A 20,342-nucleotide genomic window follows, 5' to 3' on the forward strand; every position below is an offset into this window, starting at 1 on the left:
ATTAAATTCCTTATGTATATATTTTTATTTCAGTTTTGACGTGGACAATGGCACAACATCAGGTCGGAGTCCCTTCGATCCAATGACGAGTCCAGGCTCAGGACTCGTTCTACAAGCCAACTTTTCACATGGCCAACGGCGGGAATCTTTCCTGTACCGGTCAGACAGTGACTATGACCTCTCCCCCAAGTCTATATCAAGGAACTCCTCCATCGCTAGTGACATGTAAGTAAAACACACTTCTTTAATGACTACTTAATGGAAATTAACATTTCCTGTGTTGCAGAAGAACCAAAAATATGTATGTATTTTATTTTCTTTAAAATTGACAAATCAGGGTGTACCTTTCACAGGTGAAACTTTCCACTAATGGATTTGGAAATTACAGAGGCACAGGAGACTGTAGATGCAGCAATCTTGAACAAAGAATATGCTGGTGGAATGCCATGAGTCGGGCAGCAACTCTGGAGGGAAAGGACAGGCAACGATTTTGGTCGGGACCGTTCTCAGCCTGATGGAGTAGGGAGGAGAACGTTGTAACACAAATATGGATGGAAAATGCCTGGCCAGTGATAAGTGGGTACAGACTGAGGGAGCTGATTGTCAGATGAGTGGAGATAGTGACAACGGCTAGAAGTGAATAGGAGACAAACCCATTTGTCTCCTTTTCATCGCTAGCCTCCGTCACTATCTCCACTCAACTGCAAACCGCTAACCCTCTCCTATTACTTGCCAGGCATTACCCCACTTCTAAATCTCTTTTCCAGCTTTCTCAGTCTGAAAAAGGATCCCAACCAGAAATGTTGCCTGTCCATTTCCCTCCACAGATGCTTCATGACCAATTGTATTCCTCCAGCACTTTGTTTTATGGTCAGGAAATTATGACCTGTGATATTAATGAACAAGCACGAACACTTTTGATTATAATTAATCTTTCTGCTGATCTAGAAAGGTACAAGCATGGTCATTGGAAGAACAATAAACTACTAAACCAAATCATTTTGCATTTTATGTAAAAGGAAAACAATGCAGCTGTTGAATATCAGAACATAAACCTGGATGGCTAACCTTTCATGTTGCACTCCAGATGCCGCCTGACCTACTGAGTATATTCCAGCATGTTATTTTTACTTGACTGTTACGAATTGGGTTGGAAGCCAAGATGGACCTAAGAATCTGCTAAACTTTCAGATTCAATATCAGATTCAAAATAACATCACTTTTTTATTACTAAAAACAGCAATAAATATATGATTATTATAACATCATAACTATTCTTTTCAATTCTAAATGAGAAGAAAATAATGTTCTAATGCAAAAATATAGAAAAAATCTGAGACAGCAAACTGAGACTATTGGTTAGTTTATCAAATTGTTTCTTAATATTTCCACATACCATTTATTTCAATTCAGGAGTTTATTTTGCCATTTCTTGATCCAAGATATTAGCCATGTTAATTAAAACTAATAACTACTCTATTTGATATTGGCAATAGGCAAGTGGAATTTTTTACAAATGCATTAAGAAGTCATCCCCAGAGCACTTCTCTAATTCAGGTTGCTGTCTCTGTACTTGAAAATGAGATTAATTGTGCAAACTGACTTCTTGCTGTCACATGATTCCCCAGAGTAGATCCGATGTCAAACAGATATCAATATATTAAAAGGAAAATAATCTGTAGTGGTCCAAATCATTCATATTTTAGCCAGCACACCCCAAATTTATTTTAGTTGAGAGAGTTCGAACAGACAGCATGGAAACAGGCCTTTGGCCCACAATGTCCATCATTACTATCGATCACCGATTCACACGACTTCTATGTTGTCCCACTTTCGCATCCAGTCCTTACACATTAGGGGCAATTTAAAGAGGCCAATTAACCTACAAACCTGCACGCCTTTGGGATCTGGGAGAAAACCAGAGCTGCCAGAGGAAACCCACGTGGTCATGGGGAGAAAATGCATACTCCACACAATCAGCACCTGAGTTTAGGATAGAACCTGGGTCTCTGGTGCTGTGCGTCGTTACCTGTCCGGCCAAGACCTGTAGCATTGATCTATGGACTTTAATTTAAATCCCACTCCTACAACTGGAGAATCCAGGTTTGAGTTATTAAATAAATCTGGACAGGAATTAGTCAGAGAAGTCAGGAAGCAACAGTTTGGGGAATTTCCCACCTAATTCACTAATGTCTTTAAGTGAAAAAATCTACAGTCCTGAACAGATTCGATATATATGTGATACCATGCCCACTCATTTGATAAATTTAGTTTAGTTTAAAGATATAGCGCGGAAATGAGGCCCTTCGACCCACCGAGTCCATGCTGACCAGCGATCCCCGCACTCTAACACCATCCGACACTCACTAGGGACAATTTACAATTATACCAGGCCAATTAACCCACAAACCTATACGTCATTGAAGTTTGGGAGGAAACTGGAGCTCCTGGAGAAAACCCACGCAGGTCACGGGGAGAAGGTACAAACTCCGTACAGATAGCACCCATAGTCAGGATCGAACCTGGGTCTCTGGCGCTGTAAGGCAGCAGCTTGACCGCTGCGCCACTGTGGCACTATTAAATTCTTAACTGCCGCTTTATTCAGGCTAATTGGATAGGCAAAAAATGCCTGCCTTGCGAACAATGTCTACAAAATGAGGAAATGATTTATATTCCCACCAAGGTTAGTAATCCTCCTTTTTCGAACTGAAATGGGAAGGAGCTGCAGGGAACATTGAATTTCAATCTTTGATTAACTAATCAATTTGCTAAGAAAAGATCTAAACTAACTAGAATTATGTTTGACAATGCTTCTACATGTGAAGAGGAAAATAAAAATTAAATCATTCATAAATTATAAAAACATATACCGTGTCCCAGGAATTAATAGTCTGAAAGATGTCAAATGTGTACAAGATACTTACTTTTTGCAGTTAGATTTAATGTAATGGACTTGTTTAAAAGGGAGAAGCTTTAAATACATTTGGCATCTCAGCCAATATAAAGGGTCATAGAACTATAGAGCACTGAAACTGACCCATCGGTCCTACTCATCAATGCTTATAAAGACGCCCATCTAAGCTAGTCCCATTTGCACACGTTTTTCCCTAAACATTTCCTATCCATGTAGAGGAAAGAACTGCAGATGCTGATTTTAATGGAAGGTAGACACAAAATGCTGGAGTAAGCACGCTGTATGACACGCAAGTAGTTGATGCAGTACAATAACAACCGTTAAAAGAAATTTGGACAGATGCGGGTCAGGCTGCATCTCTGGAGAGAAAGAATGGGTGATGTTTCGGGTCGAGACCCTTCTTCAGACTATCCATGCACCTTTCCAAATGTCTTTTAAATGTTGTTATTGTACTGCATCCACTACTTGCATGAGTCATACAGCGTGGAAACAGGCCCATCAGCCCAACTTGCCCATGCCGACCAACATGTTCTGTCTACACTAAACCCACCTGTTACATTTGGCCCATATCATTCTAAACCTATCCTATCCACATACCTGTCCAAATGTTTTTAAAACGTTATGATAGTACCTCCCTTAACTCCCGCCTCTGGCAGCATGTTCCATATACCTACCATCCTTTGTGTTTTAAAAAAAAGTGTTGCCCCGACAAGGTTCAGCACGGTAGGTTGCTCTGGGAGGTTAGATCACCTGGGACCCTAGGAGAGATAGCTGAATGGATAACAAATTGACTTTATGGTAGGAAGCAGAGAGTGATGGTGGAAGGTTGCTTCTTGGACTGGAGGCCAGTGACTAGTGGTGTGTCTCAGGGTACTGTGCTGGGCCTGTTATTGTTTGTCATCTATGTCAATGATTTGGATGAGAACATACATGGCAAGATTATCAAGTTTGCTGATGATACAAATGTGTGTGGTTTTGCAAATAGTGAAGATGGTTGTGAAAAATTGCAGCATGATGATGATCGATTGGCCAGGTGGGCTGAGGAATGATTGATGGAAATGTAATGCAGAGAAATGTGAGGTGTTGCATTTTGGGATGTCTAACAAGGGCAGGACCTACACAGTGGATGGTTGGGCTCTGGAGAGTGTTGTAGAGCAGAGGGATCTAGGAGTACAGATGCATGGTTCCTTGAAGATGGAGACACAGGTAGATCGGGTGGTCAAAAAGGGTTTTGGTCTTTTGGCCTTCATCAGTCAGAGTATTGAGTATAGAAGTTGGGAGGTCATATTGCAGTTGTATAAGCCGTCGGTGAGGCCGTATTGAGAGTATCGTGTTCAGTTCTGGGCACCATGTTATAGGAAACATGTTGTCAAGCTGGAAAGGGTACAGAGAAGATTTATGAGGATGTTGTCAGGACTAGAGGGTCTGAGCTATAGATAGAGGTTGACTAGGCTGGGAATAGATTCCTTAGAGCGCTGGAGGATGAGGGGTGATCTTATAGAGGTGTATAAAATCATGAGTGGAATAGATGCACAGAGTCTCTTACCCAGATTAGGTGAATCGAGGAACAGAGGAACTAGGTTTAAGGTGAAGAGAAAAAGATTTAATAGGAATCTGAGGGATAACGTTTTCACACAAAGGGTGGTGGGTGTATGGAACAAGCGACAGAGGAGGTAGTTGAAGCTGGGACTATCCCAACGTTTAAGAAACAGTTAGACAGATACATGGATGGGACAGGATTGGAGGGATATGGACCAAATGCAGGCAGATGGAACTAGTGTAGCTGGGACATGTTGGCCCGTGTGGGCAAGTTGGGCCGAAGGGCCTGTTTCCACATTGTATCACTCTATGACCCTCAATACCTATGAAATCGTTCCGCCCTCACTTTAAACCTACGTCCTCTGGTTCTTGATTCTCCTATCCTGGGTAAAAGACTGTGCATTTACCCTGTTTATTTCTCTCATGATCTTGTACACCTCTATAAGATTACCCCTTATCATCCTGCACTCCAATAAATAGAGCCTGCTTAACCTCTACATATAACTCAGGCTCTCGAGTCCTGGAAAAAAAACTCTTTCTTCTTTTACAGATTGTTCTGTTTTTATTTCAGATTTTTGGCATTTGCAGTTTTTTGATTTTCATTGTTTGAAGAAACATGTTTTTCCAAGCATTGCAAAGCTCCTGGCACAAATGTCAATAATTATGCAAAAATAGAAATCAGAAATAATCTTTCCTAACACGGGAGAGGAAAGCAATTAAGAATGAACTGTATTCTAGTCAAAGTGCACGCCGTTAAATCCTTTTATAATTAAGTTGGAGACAACAAAAATGTTTGAAAGATCACGTTATCATTTAAACAATTAACAACTTCTGATGAATGACCGATATGTGTTGTATATTTTTCATGGTACATATAGGTTTAGTTTAAATATCAGAAAAAAACAGTACTCTACTTGTGGGGATATTAAAAACAAATATTTCTGCCAGAATCTGGCAAAGTTCCTGGAGTCTAATATTCAGTCCTTTGAAACAAAAGGGCAAATTGTAAAACAAATTATCCTTTTATTTCTGTGAGGCGGCAAGCATTTGCTAAACATTTTGTTAATTGATCATAGTAAGAAATCACCATCAATATAGACACCACAGCAAATTATACTTCAAAATACTTTTGCAACTGCACTGTAGCATAATCAGCCTTAAACTAATGTTTTAGAATATTGAACCTGAAAAATGCTATTCCATGGATGGGAAGCATACATTCGCACGCACTTTCTGGTCATGAAAATGCAGGCAGTGTATTGAGTAAGGACTAGGCACTTCTGGCGAAAAGTATGATTTCAGCTCACATTAGACAGTGCTTGTGTGCCAATAGACACCACACCAAACATGGAGAGTATATCACCAGCTTCCTCCGCATTTTCTTTGTAATTTTTTCTATTTTTTAAATTTTGTACCCTCTGCAAGAAAAGCTATCACAATCTTTAATGTGTGTTTTACTTATGTTTTTTTTTCCCATCTCTGACACCAGGCCTTTTGTGGATGTACTCATTTGTCACTGAAGTTTATTGATATTTTTATGAAAAATATCTACGTAACCAATCAGCACGATTCCAATTTTTCAGTCTTGATTTCCAGTCTGAATTGATGAATTTAAACAGCATTACACCATGCAATTCAGGAAGACATCTTGATGAATTTGGCCAAATGGGCAATTTCCATGCGATTACATTTTAAATTTGTGAAGAGGACATAGCTACACATCAAATTGTGTGCACAAGTTGTAGTTCTAATCCCACTTCATTACAATAAAGATGGAGTATTCTCACAATCGTATCAGTATAATCACAGTACTTAATAACTAAAGCATAACATTTAATTTCAAATATGTGGTTAGTACAACTACTTGAGTTTTTGTATTGAATGGTAGATAGAGTCCTAGTTACACAGGATGGAAATAGGCCATTCACTCAAATTCTTCACTGCCTACCAAGATGCCTCTCTGAACCACAAACCTGTCCAAATATCTTTTCAACTTTATAATTGTTCCCACCTCCACAATTTCCTCTAGAAGTTCATACTGCATATGAGCACAATCCTCTGTGTGAACAATTGGCCACTCAGGTCTCTCTTAAAGCTTTGCCTGTCACCTTAAACCTGTGCCCTCTTGTATTGGCCTCTCCCAACCTGGGGCAAAGACTTTATCTATGTTATAAACCTCAGAAAGGTCACTTTGCAGCCTCCCACGCTTCAGGGAAAACTGGTAACTCCTTATAACTCAGGCCCAATAACATCATTGTGAATCTTTAATGCATTACTATAATCACATCTTTCCTATAGTGTGGCGACCAGAACCAATAGTATTCCAGGTGCTGTCTTGCCTACATCCAATCCAGCTGTAACATGACCTACTAACTCTTCTACTGAATGCCCCATGTATGAAGGCAAACATACTGTCAACATACCATAAGAATGGAGCGCTCCTACTTTGTTCTAATGACGCTTTGTTGTAATTTTCTCCACATATATTTTTGATTTCACAGGAACGTCTTGAGAGAAATGTTTTCGTACCAGTAACTTGTCTCTGTAGTATTTATTTTATTATTGCCATATTTGATACAATTATTATATTGGGAGAACAACGTGATTTCTGTTGAATTACTTATACTTTTTTTTCCTTTTGTTGAACGTGTCATTTAGATTCCTCACTAGTAAAGATTATTATTATTTTTTAAATCAGAGGTTTCTTTATATTTGGTTTAATATCCCCATCTCCTTAACACTCATTTCCAAAATGTTATATATTAATGGTATTCAACAGTGGATATGTTGACCAACATGGAATAGCTTATTAAGTTAATGCATAATAGATTGTTCTGCATAACATGATTTAATTTTACATATCGTAGCTTATGAATGTCTTTTGGCTTTTCTGATGTTTAAAAAAGCGAGTACAATTGAATATCTTATTGTCAAGAAGGAATAGATAAAATAACAATGAGTTGATAATGAATGTTCACCTTGTAGCAATGTAATACAGTTTGAGCAAATGTAATTGTCTTCTATTTGCTTATATGCAATCTTATAATGCATCAGGGGGCCTCAATGTCCTGCAGCAGATAGTCCACGAGTCTGGCCTATGGGTATGACACCCTTGTAAGTGACATATCGATGGAAATCTGCCTGTTTTAGTCCTTTTGTTCTTTACGTGTGTGCCTGCGGGATATAGTGCCTCTTGTGATGGATCCTTTTTCTGCACATGACATGATTGTTTCCAATTAGACCCTGTGCCCCAGCAGTTAAAGCTGCAAAATGTTGAAACCTCTCCAGAAGAAAGGCACTTTTGTCTGGTCTCTGCTTAGAATCTTATCGGGTGCTTTGAAACTTATCTAACTCATAATTAATAATGTGACTATAATTGTCCCAAGATTCAAGTCTCCAAACAAAATTAATATAAAAGATTTCAAAAATAATTCTTGTTACGTTTGCAGCTTTAAATGAGTATATTCATAGCCATTTCTTTTGGTCAATATGGGTATTAATCAAAAAAAAATTAAAATTAAAACCATCCAGATGTCAATTTTATTCCAATGATTCATATGGGCTTTATGCATTTGATCAACAAAATTCGAACATATTTTTGAGGAGATTCTGTTTTCCATTTATTTGCTGTTCTGCATATTTTTTTTTTTTTTAAACCCCATACATCTCGTAGCTGGAGAATTACTTTTTAACCATAGCTTTTTGTTTGCATGTACTTTGATTCTATTTGGTCCCTTAAAATGCAAAGTTATTAATTTTAAAGTATTGTGGACATTTAGGATATGTTTTTCGTGGACATACATTACTGTTTCAGTGTTGTACGATGGAGACACTGTCCACCAAGAACCAAAGTATCAGACCTAAGAATCCAATAATCTGACAGACATAGCAAAGTTCTATCTGATTGATTTATTGAAAGATAAAGCATGGAAACAAGATAATTGGCCCACCGAGTTTACTCCGATTCACTTGTTCACACTAGTTCTATGTTATCCCACTTTCACATCCATTCCCTACACACTTGGGGCAATTTACAGAAGCCAATTAACCTACAAACCCGCACATCGTTGGAATGTCGAAGGAAACCGGGGCACCTGAGGAAACCCACATGGTCACAGAGAGAAAGCTCAGGCCCCACACAGACAACAGCCAAGGTCAGGATTGAACCCAGGTCTCTTGTACTAAGGCAGCAGCTCTACATGGTTCATAAATTCATAACTGATAGGAGCAAAATTAGGCCATTTGACCCATCAAGTCTACTCTACCATTCAATCATGGCTGATCTATCTTTCCCTCTCAACCCCATTCTACTGCCTTCTCCTCATAACCCCTGACATCCATACTAATCAAGAATCTATCAATCTCTGCCTTAGAAATATCAATAATGGTGAGCCCTGTGCAGCCATGGTTGACACTTGGATAGTTGTCTGAATATCCAGAGATCTCACCCCACTGCAGTGCTGCCAAGTGCTTCCAGCAAAGGAACTAGAACTCTCCTTGTATCCTATTTTCATGGGACATTCAACCAAAGTAAACAATTCTCACTTGTATGGATGTAGCAGAGGCACTGAATGCCAGCAGGAACTTCAGAGCCATGCCACACTGCCTCAATAAAGCCAAAGACCTAATGACATTTTAAAAATTCTTCGGCATGAAAGGTCACCCCGCCTGTCTTCTAAAAGTAGTTGACCTTCCCAGAGATTAATTGCATTTCCTGGAAAGCATGTTGATACATTTCCTCGGCACATAACAAAGCCCTGCCAGCTCTCTGTTTGGCCTGTGGAGAGACTAATGAACAGAAGTGCACCCCCAGAGGGTGATATCCCCCAGAATTTTAAGCCCCAGCTGTGGGTGTCAAATTAGAAGCAGTTCATGTAGCGAAACAACACTAAGCAGATGTTAATATGGTAGCAGATAGACATTTATATCATCAGACTGAGGTGGCATACTTAACTATATACCTTAACTTACCTCAGCTCAAATGTATATATTTTATACCTGTTATATGTAATGGCCAAAATACCCTATAACATTCTAAATTGCCAGCACCAAAAACATATATATTAAATTTGATGGGGGGGGTTTTCCATTAAGTCGTATTTCTGGATCTGTCAAGTTATGGATATCACTGTTTGAAATGAATTTAATTTATTTTTTGCCACCAAATTTCAACATTGAATATTCCCCGGGGCTGGCAAAGTATACTGTAAGTAGGTGCAAACTAATGTTTCCCTTACTCGTCCCTAATTATATCTTTAACATTGCAGAATTTATAAAATAACATGCACCTGTTCATATGAAACTCTTACCTGAAATCTTAACTGTTCTAAATGTTTAAAAGTTGTGATCAGCAAGATTTCAGATGTTTTAACTCGTAGTGTCAGTAGAATATTTATGACTAAGCTAATAAATTAAATATAACCTACCACCCTTGTAATCTGTGATTCAGATCGTCAGTCATTTCCCCTTTAATGTTGACTTCCATTCTTCTTTTAAACAAGTTAAATTAAATCAGCAAAGAAACACCACAAAAGGGATGAAATAAGTGCAAAGACAAGCAATAGTTTAAATTTCAGTTGTGCAGGCATGCTAATAGTAAGAATATGAGTAGGCTATTCAGCTCCATGCCTTGTTTCGTTGCTCAATTAAATTGTTATCAATTTGCAGTTTTAGTTCATCTCTCCCATCTACAATCCTGGCCAAGAGAAATCTCTCAATTTCAGGTCGGTTTTCAATTGCCCAAGGCTCTACTTTTTGACAAGGTGATATTCTCATGATAGGCTGATCCAGATGATTAAGATGCGTGTGTTCCACGATGATTCGGTAATTCGGAATCGGAGCTGATTTAGACAATAGGTGCAGGAGTAGGGAAAAAAGTTGTTCGGCACGGACTTGTAGGGCCGAGATGGCCTGTTTCCGTGCTGTAATTGTTATATGGTTATATGGTTATATAGTAGGCCATTCAGCCCTTCGAGCCAGCACCACCATTCAATGTGATCATGGCTGATAATCGTACCCGTTCCTGCCTTCTCCCCATATCCCCTGTCTCTGCTATCTTTAAGAACCCAATCTAGCTCTCTCTTGAAAGTATTAAGAGAACCGGCCTCCACCGCCCTCTGAGGCAGAGAATTCCACAGACTCACAACTCTCTGTGAGAAAAAGTGTTTCCTCATCTCCGTTCTAAATGGCATACTCCTTATTCTTAAACTGTGGCCCTGGTTCTGGACTCCCCCAACATCGGGAACATGTTTCCTGCCTCTAGCGTGTCCAAACCCTAAACAATCTTATATGTTTCAATAAGATCCCCTCTTATCCTTCTAAACTCCAGAGTGTACAAGCCCAGCTGCTCCATTCTCTCAGCATATGACAGTCCCACCATCCTGGGAATTAACATTGTAAACCTACGCTGCACTCCCCCAATAACAAGAATGTCCTTCCTCAAATTAGGGGACCTAAACTGCACACAATACTCCAGGTGTGGTCTCACTAGGGCTCTGTACAACTGCAGAAGGACCTCTTTGCTCCTATATTCGATTCCTCTTGTTATAAAGGCCAACATGCCATTCGCTTTCTTCGCTGCCTGCTGTACCTACATGCTTACTTTCATAGACTGATGAACAAAGACCCCCAGATCCTGTTGTACTTCCCCTTTTCCCAACTTGACGCCATTTAGATAGTAATCTGCCTTCATGTTTTTGATACCAAAGTGGATAACATCACATTTATCCACATTAAACTTCATCTGCCATGCATCTGCCCACTCCCCCAACCTGTCCAAGTCACCCTGCATTCTCATAGCATCCTCCTCACAGTTCACACTGCCACCCAGCTTTGTGTCATCTGCAAATTTGCTAATGTTACTTTGAATCCCTTCATCCAAATCATTGATGTGTATTGTAAATAGCTGCGGTCCCAGCACCGAGCCTTGCGGTACCCCACCACTCACTGCCTGCCATTCTGAAAGGGACCCGTTAATCCCTACTCTAATTACCCATAGAAAACACAGGTAGTGGTGGAAGGGTGTTTTTCCGGTTGGAAGTTTGTGACCAGTGGTGTCCAACATAGATCAGTGTGGAACCTCTACTGTTTATGATATATAAATGACTTGAACAAAAATATAAATGGGTTGGTTAATAGGTTTGCAAACGGCACAAAACATTGTCAAATTGTGGACAGTGAAGTAGGACAGTGAAGTCAATGGTACTGCAAGTTATAGATCAGTTAAAAGATCAGAGCAAAGAAATGGCAGATATCCGGACAAATGTGATGTGTTGCACTTTGAGGGGTCAAAGGTAAAGTGAAAGTATACTGTTAGTGACAGGACACTTAACAGCATTGATATACAGAGAGATCTTGGGTTCATGTCAATAGCTCCTTGACAGTAGTAACACAAGTAGATGGAATGGTAAAGAAGGCATATGGTACTGTATGGTTGCCTCTATTGGTCGGGACATTGAGTGTAAAAGTCAGGAAGTTATGCTGCAGCTTTGTTCAGGCAGCTTTTGGACTATTATGTGGAGTTCTGGTTGCCCCATTACAAGAAAGATGTGGAGGCTATGGAGCAGATGCAGAAACGGTTTAACAGGATGCTGCCTGGATTAGAGAGTATTAGCTACAAGGAGTGTTTGAATAAACTTGGATTTTTTTCTCTGCAGGATCAGAGGTTGTAGGGAAACCTGATAGAAGTATTTCTTTTAATTGTGAGAAGAATTGATGTGTAGATAGTCCAAACCTTTTTAGCAGGATGGAAATGTCAAATTCTAGAGGGGGAAAGTTTAAAGGAGATGTGCTGGGCCAGCTTTTTACACAGAGAGTGGTAGGCATCGAGAATGTGTTGCCAGGGGTGGTGGTTGAAACAGTAAACTCTTTGGAGTTTAGAAGAATGAGAGGCGATCTCATTGAAACATATAAGATCGTGAGGGGCCTTGATCGGGTGGATGCACCGAGGATGTTCCCAATGATCGGGGAAACTAGAACTAGGGGACATAGTTGCAGAATAAGGGGGGGCTCTTTTAAAACTGAGATGAGGAAGAACTTCTTCACCCAGAGGGTGGTTAATTTATGGAATTCACTGCCCCAGGGAGCAGTGGAAGCAGAAACTTTAAATATATTTAAGACTAAAATAGATGGTTTTTTAGCTGCCAAGGGGATAAGGGGCTACGGGGAGAGGGCAGGGATATGGACCTAGGTATGGTTAGTATAGTAAGACCTGAGTGATCTCCTGGACAAGTGTCGATCGCCTGGATTGGGGTCGGAGAGGAATTTCCCGGATTTTTTTCCCGAATTGGACCTGGGTTTTTATCCGGTTTTTTGCCTCCCCCAGGAGATCACGAGGTTCTTGGGGTGGAGAGGGGTGATAGCGGTATAAAGGGGAGGGTAGTGTCTTGTGTTTTGTGTCTTGTGTCTACTGTTTGTGGGTAAGTGTGTCTGTTTAGTGTTCAGCCATGAGCGAATGGCGGTGCGGGCTCGACGGACCTGGTGGTCTACTCTCGCACCTACTTTCTATGTTTCTATGTTTCTATAGTACGATAGTGGTGTTGAAGAGGTTTTTAGATAAATACATGGACATGTGGGAATGGAGAGGATATGGAGCACTTGCTGGCAGAAGAAATTAGTTTAATTTGGTATTATTTTCGACCTGGACATCATCGGTTGAAGGGCCTGTTGCTATACAGTACTGTTCTATATATTTTTAAAGATTGGTTCTAATTTCCATCAACATATGTTTGGAGGAGGTAAAAGTACATTCTGAAATCATCATCCATTCTGGATTCTCCCAATACAAGACATTATTTTACTCTAAATTTACAAGACATTATTTTACTCTTTTTAAAACCCTGGGATTGTTTGCCATTTGATCTTGTGTACTCAACGACATTCCGGCCTGTGCTATGATATCCCAGCATAGTTCTGGGGAATCATGGCTGAACATTCAACTCTACCCATTCCATCTAAATGTCCAAGGCCTTCCTAAAAAGTATCACTCAGAAGTGAATGCAATATTACAAAGGTTTTCAGTTATCACTCCAGAATTTTGTTTGAATTTTATTCAAAGTAGTTTGAATATCATTTTAAGCCTCAGTTTTGAAATTTATGATGAAGCCCACTTGAAACATTAATCAGAAAGCATAAATTTTAAATAAAACAGAAATTGCTTGAAACATTTTTGGAGAGGGGATCAGAGTTCATATCTAGGTTGATGAACTGAACACTACGCCTCTGTCCACGAATGCCACCTTACTTGCTGAGCGTTTCCTGTATTTTTTTGTTTTGTTGCACTTTAAACCTCGATTACGTTTTCAGCCCTTGTTTCATATTATACCTGTATTGATCACCAGAAAGTGACAATGTGAGGCATTTCTGCTGTGTGCAATAACATCTAGCTCACATTGACCATAGAGCCTTAACCCAAGAGTTTCAAAATAGTAACATACCATTCCTTCTTTGGTTTTGTTAGTGTACTCAGCACTTTAAGATGTATTCCTACGAGAGTAATTGTATGGATGTGTAACAAAACTAGGAACTAACAAACTGTGTATATTGCTCTAATATAGAGGAAATTATGTTTGTTAATGTTTGTTGTCTTAATGTGGAAATCAGTTTATCTTCCTCATAATTACTCAAGAAATGTACAGATGAACAAAACATGGAATATATTTCTTAGTTTTGCAGAAATGCATTGCTAATAATGGCACCTGGGCAACACAAACACCTAAGATTTCTTAACCACCATGTAACTTTGTTGAGTTTATTGTCATATGCATAAGCACAGTAAGGTACAAGTACGATGAAAATCTTGCTTGTAGCAGCATCGTAGGCACACAGACTCTGACAGCGCACAAAACATACATTTTAAACAATTATACATGACTTACTCCACAAGATGGTGAAAATAGAAAAAACGGCAAAAAACAAGGCATTAAGGGCTTAGGCGGCTCTTTAAGCGACTAGTTTTAATGGAATTCACCTACGACACCTGGCGACAGCATCTACGACAACACCTACGTCAACCTATGACAACCTACGACAACCTACGACAGCAAAGATTGTTGCCACTGTTGCCGAAACATTTTCAATGTTGAAAATATTGCGGCAGTCGCCTGTAGTCGCCCAAAAAATCGCCTAAATGGGACAGGCCCTTTAGTTCAAACCATAATTGGAAAAAGAAACCCATGGTAGTGCAAGATGTGGTCCCTAATGTTCCATTGACAAGGTAGAGACTGAACCTGATGGCTGTAGGAAGGTAGTTGTTCCTGAACCCAGTGGTGTAGAGCTTCAGGCTTCTGTACCTCCTGTCCAATGGTAACAGTGCAAAGAAAGAATAGCCCAGATTATGTGAATTCCTGGTGATATATGCAGTCCTTTGGAGGCCACACCGTGTAGATGCGTTCAGTGGTGGAGAGGGCTGCGCTCATGTTGGTGTGGGCTGAGTCCACCACTCTCAGCTGCCCCGTGCATTTCTGCGTGTTGGCATTCCCGCACCAGGAACTAATGCCTCCAGTCAGGGTATTCACAGTCGAATGGAGTTCAGTTTAATTTATTGTCACATTTACCGAGGTACAGTGAAAAGCTTTTTGTTGCATGCAAAACAAGAGAACTCCTATAGAGTTCTCCTCTACCAGGTGAACTCCTATGTGTAATCATTCCTGTTTAGTTTAGTTTAGTTTAGAGATACAGTGTGGAAACAGGCCCTTCGGCCCACCAAGTCCGCGCCGACCAGTGATCCCTGCACATTAACATGATCCTACACACACTAGGGACAATGTTTACATTATACCAAGCCAATTAACCTGCAAACCTGTATGTCTTTGGATTGTGGGAAGAAACTGAAGATCTCAGAGAAAACCCTTGCGGTCACTGGGTGAACGTGCAAACTCCGTACAGGCAGCACCCGTAGTCAGGATCAAAACTGGGTCTCCGGTGCTGCGCCACCGTGCCACTCCTTTTGTGAACCAAGTAATGGGAATGCATTCATGGAGCAGTTTTATCAGTCAGATTTCTGCTGTCATTTATTGAGACACAGACGTAACTTTTAATCATCTGAGTGTTGAAAAGATAACGAACACCTGCACATGCTGGTGAAAGCCCTCAAAAAGCAAATACCATTTATATTTTGCTTCTGGCATGATATTACAATGGACGGGAACTCTTGCTGAGCTTTGTACTCAGAGGACAAAAATAAATTCCTTGCTGATTTAATTTAACCTCTTTAATTATTGATGCAAGTCAGTGGGCACGCATGTGCATGGAGAAATGGCCAGATTAGCCTGAATAACACTGCTCCAATGCTACAAATACATTTATTTAATGCACTAATTTTCATGGTTACTTTACAGTGATTTTGCAATGTTTTCTTGCAAGGTTTTCTACAGCAATTTTAAAGTTGGTTTGAGAAGCAAATCCTCTTGGTAATTCTTCAAAATGAATGTCTGGGCAATAAAACACTAAACATTTGTTTATTTATTGTGATTGCTTAAGAATTTGTTTATGGTGTACGAAAAATTATATTGTCCATAATATTGTTGTATGAAAGTGCTCGCCTTTGGCTATGTGAAGGGAGCTAATGGAACAACAATAGAAATTTGCTGTTTTTGTTATCCTTGTCTGAAGACCTTGACGCTGAGGTTTGAGTTCAAGTGATTGCATTAAATCAGCAACACAAAGTCTCAAATTCATTTGCATTCACAATTTCAGGAAAATTATTCAATAGGGTAAAACAACATGATAAATTATTAAATCATTTTGTGTGATTACAAATTACGAAGATATAGTTGATTACTGTTCAATACCTAAATGCATTCATATCAGGTTTTTCTAAGACAAAGTAACATGGGAATGTCATTCAATACTTCTTTCCTGAGAAAATCTATCGTCTGACATTCAAGTTTTCAGAAAGATTGAACAAGGTTTCCTGAATTATGAAAATATGTTTTTCTAAAAAGCAAACTTATTATCCAAAGTAGCACAATGCAAAATATGCTACTCAGAACAATAGTTCACATCAAGTAATTTAGTAAAGAAAAACAATTAAACTAAACGTTTACCGAAGGGAGATGCATATCAGACAAACTTCATGCACGTGTAATATTAAAAGATATTGTAATCAATTTTTTGAACTTTTGACCTTTTTTAAAAAAACATAAAGAATGTTCACTGTGACCATCTTTTAAGAAAATACTGAAACGCCAAACACAGTGTCCCATTGTAATGAGAGCACCTTTCATTAACTTATACGCTTGGGATCCAGAAAGATGAGCAAAGTATTAATGCTGGAGATTTATTTCTGATGACTCTGTCCGTTTGATAGGATTAATCGTCGTCAGAGGCCCAGTTTGATTTCAAGGAGATCAGAACCAGTGCTTTCATTGATGATAGGAAAGTAAGTGAATGTAGCAGTTCCTTGGCATCAATACTAATGACTAAAACCTAAACAAACACCCTTAAAACCAATGACTGTTTTGTTTATCTAATTGGTTAATTTGAGTTTTTTATCTAACTTCAGAGGAGTCTATTACCTTAATTATGTGAAGAAGCTAATGGAGCAGCAGTAGAAAGTCACTCACTATTATTCCTGGGTCCAAAGACAAGGTTTTAGGCCAGCTTCACCCTTCCACTCTGTCTGCCCAATGTTCTCTATTCTCCATGGAATTTCACCAATAAATGCTAACAGGAAAGAGTTAAGGCCCTGTCCCACTTTCCTGAGTTACTCACAAACTCTCCCAAGTTTTCCCCTTGATTCAAACTCAGAGAATTACGGTAATAGCCATTCGTAGGTACACAGGGCTATTTTTCAACATGTTGAAAAAACGTCCCGAATTAAGGCCCTGCCCCACTTTCCAGAGTTACTCACAAACTCTCCCGAGTTTTCCGCTTGATTTGAACTCGGGGAATTTCGGGTAATGTCGGTAGCGAGCTCGTAGGAGCCCGTAGCAGTCCATAGATGTTTCGTAGTGGCTCGTAGTGGTTAAAAAATGTCCGGGTAAAAAAATAGCCCCGAGTACCTCGGAATGGCTATTACCGTAATTCTCCGAGTTCGAATCAAGGGGAAAACTCTGGAGAGTTTGTGAGTAACTCGGGAAAGTGGGACAGGGCCTTTGTCATTTTGCTACAGTAAACCCTTATTATGAGAAACCTCTTTATAACAGATTTTGGTTGTAGCGGACAGACCTACCGACCTTCACTGCCAGGCCGGGCTGCCGATGCCACCCCCAGCCCACACCAGCTCCACAGCCATGGAAATATAGAAAATGGGTGCAGGAGGAGGCCATTCAGCCCTTCAAGTTAGCTCCGCCATTCATTGTGATCATGGCTGATCGTCCCCAACCAATAACCCGTGCCTGCCTTCTCCTCATATCCCTTAATTCCACTAGCCCCAAGAGGTCTATCTAACTCTCTCTTAAATCCATCCAGTGATTTGGCCACCACTGGCCTCTGTGGCAGGGAATTCCACAAATTCACAACTGTCTGGGTGAAAAAGTTTTTTCTCAGTCTTAAATGGCCTCCCCTTTATTCTAAAACTGTGGCCCCTGGTTCTGGACTCGCCCAACATTGGGATCATTTTTCCTGCATCTAGCTTTTCCAGTCCTTTAATAATTTTATATGTTTCTATAAGCTCCCCCTCATCCTTCTAAACTCCAGTGAATACAAGCCTAGTCTTTTCGATCATTCCCCATATGACAGTCCTGCCATCCCAGGGATCAATCTCGTGAACCTACACTGCACTGCCTCAATCACAAGGATGTCCTTCCTCAAATTAGGAGACTATAAACTGTACACAATGCTCCATATGTGGTCTCACCAGAGCCCTATACAACTGCAGATGAACCTCGCTACTCCTATACTGAAATCCTCTTGTAATGAAGGCCAACATTCCATTAGCTTTCTTCACTGCCTGCTGTACCTGCATGCCAACCTTCAGTGACTGGTGTACACCCAGGTTTCGCTGTACCTCCCCCTTACCTAACCTAACCCCATTGAGATATTAATCTGCCCCCTTGTTTTTGCCACCAAAGTTGATAACCTCACATTTATCTATATTATACTGCATCTCCACGCATCTGCCCACTCACTCAACCTGTCCAGGTCGTCCTGCAACCTCCTAACATCCTCTTCGCAGTTCACACTGCCACCCAGATTTGTGTCATCTGCAAACATCCTAGTGTTGCTCCTAATTCCCGCTTCCAAATCATTAATATATATGGTAAACAGTTGCGGCCCAACATCGAGCCTTGCGGCACTCCACTCGCCACTGCCTGCCAATCTGAAAAGGACACGTTCACTCCTACTCTTTGCTTCCTGTCTTCCAACCAATTTTCTATCCATGTCAACACCCTACCCCAATACCATGTGCTCTAATTTTAGTCACCAGTCTCCCGTGCGCGACCTTATCAAAGGCTTTCTGAAAGTCTAGATACACTACATCCACTGGCACCCCTTCATCCATTTTACTTGTCACATCCTCAAAAAATACCAGAAGATTAGTCAAGCATGATTTCCCTTTCATAAATCCATGTTGACGTGGATTAATCCTTTTACTGCTATCTAAATGCCCCATTATTACCTTTTTAATAATTGACTCCAGCATCTTTCCCAACACCAAAGTCAGGCTAACTGGTCTGTAATTCCCCGTTTTCTCTCTCGCTCCTTTCTTGAAAAGTGGGATAACATTAGCTATCCTCCAATCCACAGGAACTGATCCTGAATCTATTGAACATTGGAAAATAATCACCAATGCGTCCACTATTTCTAGAGCCACCTACCTGAGGACCCTGGGATGCAGACCATCAGGCCCTGGGGATTTATCATCCTTCAGTCACAGAAACATAGAAATTAGGTGCAGGAGTAGGCCATTCGGCCCATCGTGCCTGCACCGCCATTCAATATGATCATGGCTGTTCATCCAACTCAGTATCCTGTACCTGCCTTCTCTCCATACCCCCTGATCCCTTTAACCACAAGGGCCACATCAAACTCCCTCTTAAATATAGCCAATGAACTGGCCTCAACTACCTTCTGTGGCAGAGAATTCCAGAGATTCACCACTCTCTGTGTGAAAAATGTTTTTCTCATCTCGGGCCTAAAAGATTTTCCCCTTATCCTTAAACTGTGACCCCTTGTTCTGGACTTCCCCAACATCGGGAACAATCTTCCTGCATCTAGCCTGTCCAACCCCTTAAGAATTTTGTAAGTTTCTATAAGATCCCCCCTCAATCTTCTAAATTCTAGCGAGTACAAGCCGAGTCTATCCAGTCTTTCTTCATATGAAAGTCCTGACATCCCAGGAATCAGTCTGGTGAACCTTCTCTGTACTCCCTCTATGGCAAGAATGTCTTTTCTCAGATTAGGAGACCAAAACTGTACGCAATACTCCAGGTGTGGTCTCACCAAGACCCTGTACAACTGCAGTAGAACCTCCCTGCTCCTATACTCAAATCCTTTTGCTATGAATGCTAACATACCATTCGCTTTCTTCACTGTCCCATTAGCCTATTCAATACTATTTCTCGCCTAATGAAAATTCCTTTCAGCTCCTCTACCCCCTTAGATCCTCTGTCCTCCAGTACATCTGGGAGATTGTTTGTGTCTTCCTTAGTGAAGACCGAACCTGGCATACAAATTAGCCAGAACAAGCAGCCTACCAAAGGACTGGGAGAAATTCAGACTCCAGCAGAGGAGGACAAAGGGCTTAATTAGGAAAGGGAGAATAGATTATGAAAGAAAAGTGGCAGGGAACATAAAAACTGACTGCTAAAGTTTTTATAGATATGTGAAGAGAAAAAGATTAGTTAAAACAAATGTAGGTTCCTTGCAGTCAGAAACAGGTGATTGATCATGGGGAACAAGGACATGGCAGACCAATTGAATAACTACTTTGGTTCTGTCTTCACTA

At 40.3% G+C, this 20,342-nt stretch overlaps 1 protein-coding gene across 4 annotated transcripts in view; it reads left to right on the forward strand.

Moving 5' to 3' along the window:
• Nucleotides 1-20,342, forward strand: part of LOC116978833 (cAMP-specific 3',5'-cyclic phosphodiesterase 4D-like) — a 724,969-nt gene that overhangs the window by 553,454 nt on the left and 151,173 nt on the right. For 3 of the 4 annotated variants that reach the window (XM_033030092.1, XM_033030107.1, XM_033030098.1), the window contains exons 2-3: nt 34-225; nt 7,508-7,567. In XM_033030092.1, the coding sequence (XP_032885983.1) occupies nt 34-225; nt 7,508-7,567 (252 nt within the window). The remainder of the gene's footprint in view (nt 1-33; nt 226-7,507; nt 7,568-20,342) is intronic. The other variant, XM_033030093.1, reaches the window with a different exon arrangement.

Source organism: Amblyraja radiata, chromosome 1 (genome assembly GCF_010909765.2).
Source record: "Amblyraja radiata isolate CabotCenter1 chromosome 1, sAmbRad1.1.pri, whole genome shotgun sequence".
Lineage (NCBI taxonomy): Eukaryota > Metazoa > Chordata > Chondrichthyes > Rajiformes > Rajidae > Amblyraja > Amblyraja radiata.